Source organism: Capsella rubella, unplaced genomic scaffold, assembly GCF_000375325.1.
Source record: "Capsella rubella cultivar Monte Gargano unplaced genomic scaffold, Caprub1_0 scaffold_2, whole genome shotgun sequence".
NCBI lineage: Eukaryota > Viridiplantae > Streptophyta > Magnoliopsida > Brassicales > Brassicaceae > Capsella > Capsella rubella.
Genome location: NW_006238922.1, coordinates 12,247,508 through 12,256,527, shown reverse-complemented (window position 1 = coordinate 12,256,527; position 9,020 = coordinate 12,247,508). Strand labels below are relative to the sequence as shown.

The window sequence follows — 9,020 nt, the reverse complement described above, 5'->3', positions numbered from 1 at the left end:
GGTAGTCTGTTGATTCTTACAAGTTGGTTAAAATACCCTAATCCCTTGTGGGTTAAGATACACTGATTTTAACCTCAATCAAAGAAGGGAATCTCTTAAATAGAAGTTTAACACTAAACTAATCTGATTCTTGCATAACAAAAGAAATAAAAGATGAGACCTTTCAAGTTCAGAAATGGGAAAGAAGAAGAAAACTCACAAGAAAAGACGTCAGATTCTTGGAAGATTCTTGAAGTAGGTTATAAATGTTTATCTTTCTTAATTTGAAGATTCTTGGAAGGGAAAGGAAAAAAAAAAAAAAGAGAAAAGAACTGTCCTTAGAAAGACCAACTTGGTTGTCCGAGAGACAAGGAGAAACAGTTTGAAACACCCAAAATCTGAGGGAAAAGAAAGCTGTAAAGATGTCTCTTTGATGGGTATGTCCCTGGTGAAGAAGTAAGGTAAGGTATAAGGGGTACCTCTTCCACGCAAATCACCCAACAAAAAAAATAATCATTTTTGAGGCATCGTTATCTCATATACGCATCGGGGAAAAAAACACTCTTCAGTTAATACTTTTTTATATCTCACAACAGAACAAGACTGTCTCTCTCTCTCTCTCTGCTTCTCTCACTTCCAGGCTGCGTGGATGTGTTGAGAAAAGGAAAAAGAAAAAAGAAAGGAAAATATCCAAGGACGGAGATTCCCATATTCTCTCTACTACTCTCATGTCTTGGGGGCAATGGTAAGAAGAAGTCAACGTTTTAATGTAGGAGAGAAAATATCAGCAATTAGCGCTAATAATAATTTTTTTAGAGCCAATAATAAGGGACCAAGTTAAGAGTTGACAAAAAAACATATTAATGAGTTATTATAAAGTTGAATTTTCGACGCTGACTTTGTTATTATTTACATGTTTATTAAATTCGATAACTTGTATATTGTAAACCCAAGAAATTTGGAAAAGAAAAGGTAGTAACTAAGTTTAAACACGATTGCGTCTTTGATATTTTCCGCATTATTTAGACGATATGACCTGATTATATATACTACTTCCATGTGGCTACACTCTCCAAAAGAGAAGTACGTACGTATTTGATAGTTATACTAAAAGCAAATAAAAGATTCTATAAGCACAGTTTAGAGAGAAGATGTCAAGTAATAATTTACTTTAAAGTATTTTTAATTGATGAGAGCAAGTTGAGAGGAAAAACAAGTGGGGAGCAGGTTTTGCTTTTCCCCCATGGGTAAAAATATTTTTAAAATAAACAAAATAAATAAATATTACTATATAGAGAATATTATTTTTTTTTGTTAATCTGGTTGATTTTTTTAATTTCTTGATTTGGGTTCTTTTAGGTCAGCGTTTGTCCGCTATTGGAAGATACTTTGTAAAAGAAATGGAGAGCAATGTGTGTCCCACTTAGCTTCGTTGTAGATGTGACTCTTCTATGGAACAATTGTGTCTTTCCCTTGCTAAAGAATCTCGTTCACGTACATAGAACTTGTCAAAAACGGTGTTTGTTCATCCCTTTCCTTTTTTTGAGTTAAAAGGGTCTTTTAGATTATGTACTATCTTTCTTACTTACGTTATGTACTATCTTCTACTTACGTTATGTACTATCTTCTACTTACGTTATGTACTATCTTCTACTTACGGATCTTCGTGTGTAGGTGTTGTGACTTGTGAGGTTGAGAGATTATATGTTTCTTTGTGTGGTCAAGATCCTTTAAGTATGTAGTAACTTGCATTTGCCAATCTTTCATGTGTCTTCCGCTAGACAATCTTTCATAGTTGGAGTCTACTAACTATTTATAGGTGAACTGAACTTAGAATACTTATTTTTTTGCAATAAATAGCAGCCGTAAATTGAAATTTGGGAGACAAAAGGTGAGGGAGTTTATATGATTGACATAACATGTATGGAAGAAGATTCCGATTTATATAATTTAAAGAAGTTATTATTCCTTTTGCAATATGGGAATCTCTTCTCTGATTTGGTATTCCTAAACTATAGTAGTAAAATATATTTACGTGACAAATCAACGATAAAGTAGTTTTAAAAACAAAAGCAAAGAAGATTGATTGGTCGAATAAACTTTAATCAAGTTGTGGTAATGTTGGCAGTCATACTTTAGGTAAAGAGTTTCCATTTTTTTTATTGTCTCGTCACACGCAAAATGATTTAGCTGACAACATACATTGGTAGGTAAAGGTCTAAGAAGAGCATATGTTGTTGATGATTCAGTTTCATTTTGTAGTTTCTTTAACCAGATACATTAAATTAAGTATTATAAAACCAGTTTTATTGAAAACGATTAGACTCGTATAAAATTCTGATTTATATTACATTTTTAGATGTGAGATGCATCATAATAACGAATCCAAAACAGCATCCCTAGTTTCAGCTGGATTACAGTATGCTAGAAACTTTACTGAATAGTGGAATTAACCGGACTAATACGAATAGTAATATATTACATCATAAATCCTAATAAAAAGTATTCCTTCATATGTAATCAAAAGCGAGGCCAACTTGATTAAGCCATGATGGGATTTGAATTTTCCGAAACATGGATCCAAGATTTTGTAAACTGCACCAAAAGCTCATCATTATTGGACCTGTTAGCAGATTTTATAATCACCACTACAGGATTAATTTATATCAAATGGGCTTATTGTGCGGAGCTTACAAATAAGTAACACACACAAGACGTAAGAAAGAGGGTATTGCAAACACAGACCAAAGCAAAAAACCATACATAGATCATAATTAATCAAGTGACTGATCAGAAGTGATAAAACAGATTCAACTTCAATTATAATGCTTTATTGTTTGTTAATCAGGAAGCTTAAAGACCCGACTAATCCCCCGAAATAAATGTAGTCGTCGAGTAGCCAACTCAGGGAGTAACTTCAGTATAATATTGAAAAGGGACAGTCATAGATTAAGGAACACAACAACGTTTTCTTAAAGGGTCTTTGACCTGAGAAGTGAGATCAGGAATGCTTCGGATCTCGTGCGTGACACATGCCTCTGGTTTACTTACCTCCTCATTCATTATTGTGCTTTTGGTATTTCTTTAATCAATTCTGACTTGTTAGATAAAAATTTAGTAACCTTACGTCAAATAAATAAATAATGATTTTTATGTAAAAAAAACTTGAAATAGTTGATTCTTCTTTTTTTTTTTTGGTGTGAATAGTTGATTCTTCTATAAGATTAACGAATCATTTTTATAGTATTATTTTTTTGTTTGGAAAACTATTTGGGAGGTTTTTTTTTTAAAAAAAAGGAAAACTATTTGGGAGAATTAATTCCCAATAAAAATGATAAAATTAGAAAAAAAGAAAAAAAAAAATCTCAATCAGTAATTTGGAAGACAATTGTGTTATTAGTGTATATTTTTGATAATCTATTTATTATAAAGTAGTTCGATAAAATTTTATTTGTTTACATATTAGCAAATCCATTATATTTATATTTTTCGTATTGCTTCCCCTGTGTATATTGTTTTACTAAAAAGAGCTTCCTCTCTTCTCTACTTCTTCTTCTTCTCCGGCGACTGCGATTTCGAGATTATCAAACATCAAGAGAGGTAAGCTTCTTCAGTTCTCCTCGTACACGATTACTCAGCTGTTTATAAACCGTACATATGTTTCCGTTCTATTGGTAGTCTTGTTAAGCTAGATTCGGCGAGATCTAATCTTAATCCCTCATGATCTAATTCTAATTGTTGTTGCCATCGATTTGAATCAATTTCACGTATAAACCCTAGTTTTCTGCATCCTTGGCTACTCGCAGAGCTTGTATAGTTTCAGAGTCCCCTCTAATTGGAAATAATTCGAGTTCTCTAGTCGGAAGCTAATGAGTTACTGAGTGTGAAATTCCCACCGACGTCAGATCTTTTCTTCGGATTCATTAGAGATGACGAACGATGAGGAAAATGGAACTTCAATGGAGGTTAAGATTGTTGCAGAGCCAACCCAAGAGACTTGGTCTAGTGTTTTCCTTCGTCAAGCCTCAGTCTATGGTGTAGCTGCTGGTTATTGCCTCTCGGCTTCTCTTCTCTCCATCATCAACAAATGGGCTATCATGAAATTTCCTTATCCCGGTGCGTTGACCGCTATGCAGTACTTTACAAGTGCAGCTGGTGTTTTGCTCTGTGCTCAGATGAAGCTAATCGAGCATGATTCGCTTAATCTCTTGACAATGTGGCGCTTTCTTCCTGCTGCTATGATATTCTACTTGTCTCTGTTCACCAACAGTGAGCTTCTCCTCCACGCTAATGTCGATACTTTCATTGTCTTTCGCTCCGCTGTTCCGATTTTTGTTGCCATTGGGGAAACGCTTTTCTTGCACGAGCCGTGGCCGTCTGTCAAGACCTGGGGATCTTTGGCTACTATATTTGGGGGGAGTTTGATTTACGTGTTCACGGATTACCAGTTTACAATCGCAGCGTATAGCTGGGCTCTTGCGTATCTGGTGAGCATGACCATAGACTTTGTTTACATCAAGCATGTGGTTATGACGATTGGCTTGAACACTTGGGGTCTTGTTCTCTACAATAACCTCGAGGCTCTGCTTTTGTTTCCCCTCGAGCTGCTTATAATGGGAGAGTTAAAGAAGATAAAGCACGAAATCACCGACGAGACTGATTGGTACTCGTTCCAAGTGGTTTTACCTGTGGGTTTATCGTGTCTATTCGGCTTAGCCATCTCTTTCTTCGGGTTCTCATGTCGCCGGGCCATTTCTGCAACGGGATTCACTGTTCTTGGAATTGTGAACAAGCTGTTGACAGTTGTGATCAATTTGATGGTCTGGGATAAACATTCAACGTTTGTTGGAACCTTAGGGCTCTTGATTTGTATGTTTGGCGGAGTCATGTATCAGCAATCTACCATCAAGAAACCTAAGGCTGCACAAGAAGCTAAACCGCAAGAGCAAGATGAGGAACAGGAGAAACTGCTGGAGATGCAGGAAAACAAGGAGAGCAACAGCATAGATATAAAGGAAGCTCCGATATCAGAAGAGAAACGATAATCATATCCATCCACTGCAGATGGTAAATCAGAAGAGAAACTATGATTCTGATGTGTTGAACTTGCAGTGGCTGTAGTTTTCTCTGTACTGATACGATATCGTTTTCAATTAAAGATTGTAGTTAGTGGGTTATGCAATTCTTTTGTAACTAGAAGTAAGACTACAGCGTTCCTGATCCAGTAGTTGAATAATATGGTTTTCTTGATTACCTTTTGATGTGTTTCGTTGCTACATTGTGTTCGGATTTGTTTCTTGGACCTGATTTATGTGCGAGTAAAGGATTCATTCTTATGTTTCCTCTGTGTTGACAAAAGTTCAAAAAAAAAAAGTTTGGGGACTCGATCTAATCTTTGTAAGTGCGAAGTTAATTTATGAGAGCACCTAAACCCGTAGCAGTAAGTAATTGAAAATTTAAAAAAATATCGTCAACAGCAGGGTTCGAACCTGCGCGGGCGAAGCCCAATAGATTTCAAGTCTATCTCCTTAACCTAAATCCATTTTTTTTTTTTTTTTTTCTCGACCAACCTAAATCCAATTATAGAAGATGGTATTTCGTTGAAGATTAGCTGAAGGCTAGAAGCCAATCTAATTTTATATTAGCCACTGACCATCGCCCTATTAGTAGTTCATGAACTTTCTCCAACTGCAATCTAATTTTATATTAGCCACTGACCATCGCCCTATTAGTAGTTCATGAACTTTCTCCAACTGATTCACAATTACTAAACAATGGAACCAGAGGAAAAGCCGGTAAACAAGGAGTGCAGGAATTATATTACACACAAAGAAAGCTATCAAGCTTGTCGGCGGTAATTCTTTTACCCAGGGGGATTGTTCTGATGCATATTTGTAGCCGCAAAATTGTGGAACTCCGTGGAGATTGCATTTTGGAAAATTCCTGGCATTGTGTTGTGAAATTGCCCTGACACTGCCTGCAATAGAAAACGATCAGAAACACAAACATATGAACTGAATAAAAGTTCACTAATTGTCAACGAGTGGTTTGCATGGATGCAGATGGGAAAATTATACCACATGTTGAAATCCTTCTTGGCTTCCCTCACCAACAGTTTCAGATTGAGCCATATGCTGCAAAGATGGAAAAGGATCAATGAAAAATATTAAAAAATGAACAAAGTTACGCATCACATCATCAAGGTTTGACAGCTTAGCGGAAATTGATGATTCTAATTGCATAGTGAAAAAGAAAAGCTACAGACCTTTGACTTTTTAGATGTATTGTTTAGGCTACTTTGCTTCTCCTTTCTGGTTTCAGCTTGCACGGGAGCATTGCCTGCAAGTATGTTAGGTTCGAATTCAACCTGCTTCAGTGTGGATCCATATTGATTTCCTTCTTGGACAGTTCCTACTTGAATTGCAGCGTCATCACATCTGGCGGGATGTTCGATGGTATTACACTTGATAGCACATTGTTTAAAAGCTTCTTTCATTGCAAACATGGCGATGTCATAACTTTCTTGGGAGAGAGATCCTTCTTCTCCCAAAATGATGGCTCGGCGGCAAAGATCATTGAAACGACGGATATTAGACTGCACAAGTTCAAGGTTTCCACTGATCTGATGTCTGTTTCTAGCTGCATTAGTCCATCTTTGCAGCACATAGTTTATCGGAATGGTGAAAACACCAGACATTTGGAGGACAACAATTGCATGTCTACAGAGATATCCCTTGTACTCAAAGGAACGGCAAGAGCAGTAAATATCTGACTTAAATTCATTCCAGTCGACCAAATATTTCTGATCGTCGTCAAAGTCCTTAACGCTGTAAGTTGTTCCTTCCTCACTCTCCTTTGTAAGGTGGCAAGCAGCAGCACCCAAAACCTCAAGTTGGAATTTTCTGAATATTTCATGTGTGTACACAAGTAACACTTGCTTTTCAAAAGGTGATGGAGATTTCAACTCAGGTGCTTCATGCCAAGCATCAAAATCTGCTTTGGCTTCCTCTTCATACATATCTTCTAGCATTAGTCCATATCCTTCTAAGAACTCCTTAAGTGAAGTTTCAACTTGAAGATACCTATCAAACAAAGAATTCACGCTTTCTGAACGATAACGTGTTGATAACCCAGCAAATGATACTCCCCTCATAAAGGTAGGTGCCCAGAACTTACGATCCTCATACAAAGACCGCATCCACTGAACATCCCTAAGATTAAACTTGTCTATCAATTTCAACCACCTCCTATCGAATTCCTCCTCAGACCATGACCTGTATATACATTTGAAAAACTTTTTCATGAAAGTGTCTTGCCACATGCTCCAATAGTCCAGATTCATGGGAAGCCGGTCCAGTACATGCCACAAGCAATAGCAATGACTAGTTTCCGGTAAGACCGCAGCAATAGCTGCTTTAATAGCATTGTTTTGGTCAGTAAGCATTACTTTAGGTTTTTGACCACCCATTGCAACTAGCCAAGATTGCATCAACCAGACATAAGTGTAAACTGTATCATCTGCAAGCAATCCACAACCAAGCAACACAGGTTGAACATGATGATTGACTCCAATAAAAAGAACTAACGGTATCTTATATTTACTCAGGAAATAAGTTGTATCGAAAGAAACCACATCACTGAAACTTTTATAATCTTGAATCCCTTTAGCATCAACCCAGAACACATTTCTCAGCAAATGATCTTCACTGAAATCAACAGCGAAAAAGAAGTTGGGATTCTCCTCCTGCATACGCATAAGAAACTCAAGCAAGATTTGAGCATCACCATCGTGAAGAACAAGTCTCCGTCCTTTATCATGCTGATTCCTCATGTAACCATCTATGAAATCAAGATCATTATAAGCACTGAGATGTTTACAATCAGTCAAGGGACTGTTCTTCTTCCTCCTCAAACGAGCATCGGTGGACTTCACAGGCTCGGTGTTTCTGTGGCTCCTGAAGAAATGAGCTTGCTCTGGTAAAAGCTCGTGATTGTGCTCTTTGATGAAACTGTAAACGTACCATTTCCCGTCTGGTCTTCGCTTCACATGCATACTCGCTTTGCATCCGATTTTAGGGGAAGCTCTAGGGTTAATCGCATCATCAGATTGCTGTTTGCTTCCATAGCGTATGCAAGAGAATTTGGCATCGATGAACTCCTTCGAAGCTCTCGATCTTCGACTGCTCAATTTCGCAGTCCCAAAACCAACGGATTTAGCGTAATCTTTGTAGAACAAATACGCATCTTCGTGAGTCTCAAACTCCATTTCAGAAGAAGCTCCAACCCCTCACCAAAATTTATCGATACAGACCGGTGATTACAACAAACGAAGCAGATTATAGACAAAAAAAATCACAGAAACTGATTCATCTGTGGTTTTTAGTAAGATCCGAAGGAGTAAAATAAAAAAACATTCGAGAGAAATTGGAAGAGAAGAGAGAGACTTGAAAAAAATCTCTGAGGCGTGGGAGGTAATATTGGGCCGTATTGAGCCTCTATTTCTCAAACATTGGGCCGTATTGGGCAATTTGGTTTTGACTTATTTTACAACTCTTTTAGAAAATGTTTTGACTTATATAACAAAGCTATTGGAAAAAAAGAAGGAAAAAAAAAAGAAAAGGGAGAAGAGCCGCTAGACTAAGTTTTAAATATTTAAATCATCTATTAGTTTCAGTAAGAACACTCATAAGTCATAATTGGGTAAAAATATAACAATGTTTTTTTTTTTTGGTAAATAAAATATAACAATGTAAAGAAAGAAAAATACAGTACTTGCAAAAAAAAATTAGAAAAAAAAATAAAATAAGAAAGAGGCGGTAGGTGGTCGGCGACATTGAAATAAAACATGGACCATTGAGCGTGTAGTAGTAATAAGTAATAACGAAGAAAAAATAAGCCAAATTTTGAAAAGACGCACATTGGTTAAACAAATATAGCCGTTGGTTGCTATTTCCTTTTTTCATTAGGGCTTTTTTCCCTTTCTGAGGTTGCATCCAACGGCTTAGATTAACTAGCCGTTGATTTCATATTTAAAAAAAAAA

At 36.6% G+C, this 9,020-nt stretch overlaps 3 protein-coding genes across 3 annotated transcripts in view; 1 reads left to right on the top strand and 2 right to left on the bottom strand.

Annotated features, from left to right (window-relative positions):
* The window catches only part of LOC17894018 (protein NLP5), a 3,717-nt gene extending 3,125 nt beyond the window's left edge, over positions 1-592 (bottom strand). Inside the window, exon 1 of the mRNA XM_006300685.2 lies at positions 200-592. The gene's annotated coding sequence lies outside the window, so the exon portion shown is untranslated. The remainder of the gene's footprint in view (positions 1-199) is intronic.
* A 2,883-nt stretch (positions 593-3,475) lies between these two features.
* On the top strand, positions 3,476-5,317 carry LOC17894321 (GDP-mannose transporter GONST3). The gene is made up of 2 exons (XM_006302357.2): positions 3,476-3,579; positions 3,786-5,317. Exon 2 carries the CDS (start codon positions 3,909-3,911, stop codon positions 5,022-5,024), a length of 1,116 nt encoding a protein of 371 aa, XP_006302419.1. The 5' UTR covers positions 3,476-3,579; positions 3,786-3,908; the 3' UTR covers positions 5,025-5,317.
* Positions 5,318-5,753: 436 nt separating this feature from the next.
* On the bottom strand, positions 5,754-8,404 carry LOC17895516 (protein FAR1-RELATED SEQUENCE 4). The gene is made up of 3 exons (XM_006300730.2): positions 6,245-8,404; positions 6,057-6,113; positions 5,754-5,956 (listed from the first exon to the last, which is right to left on the bottom strand). Exons 1-3 carry the CDS (start codon positions 8,243-8,245, stop codon positions 5,843-5,845), a joined length of 2,172 nt encoding a protein of 723 aa, XP_006300792.1. The 5' UTR covers positions 8,246-8,404; the 3' UTR covers positions 5,754-5,842.
* Positions 8,405-9,020: the final 616 nt, after the last annotated feature.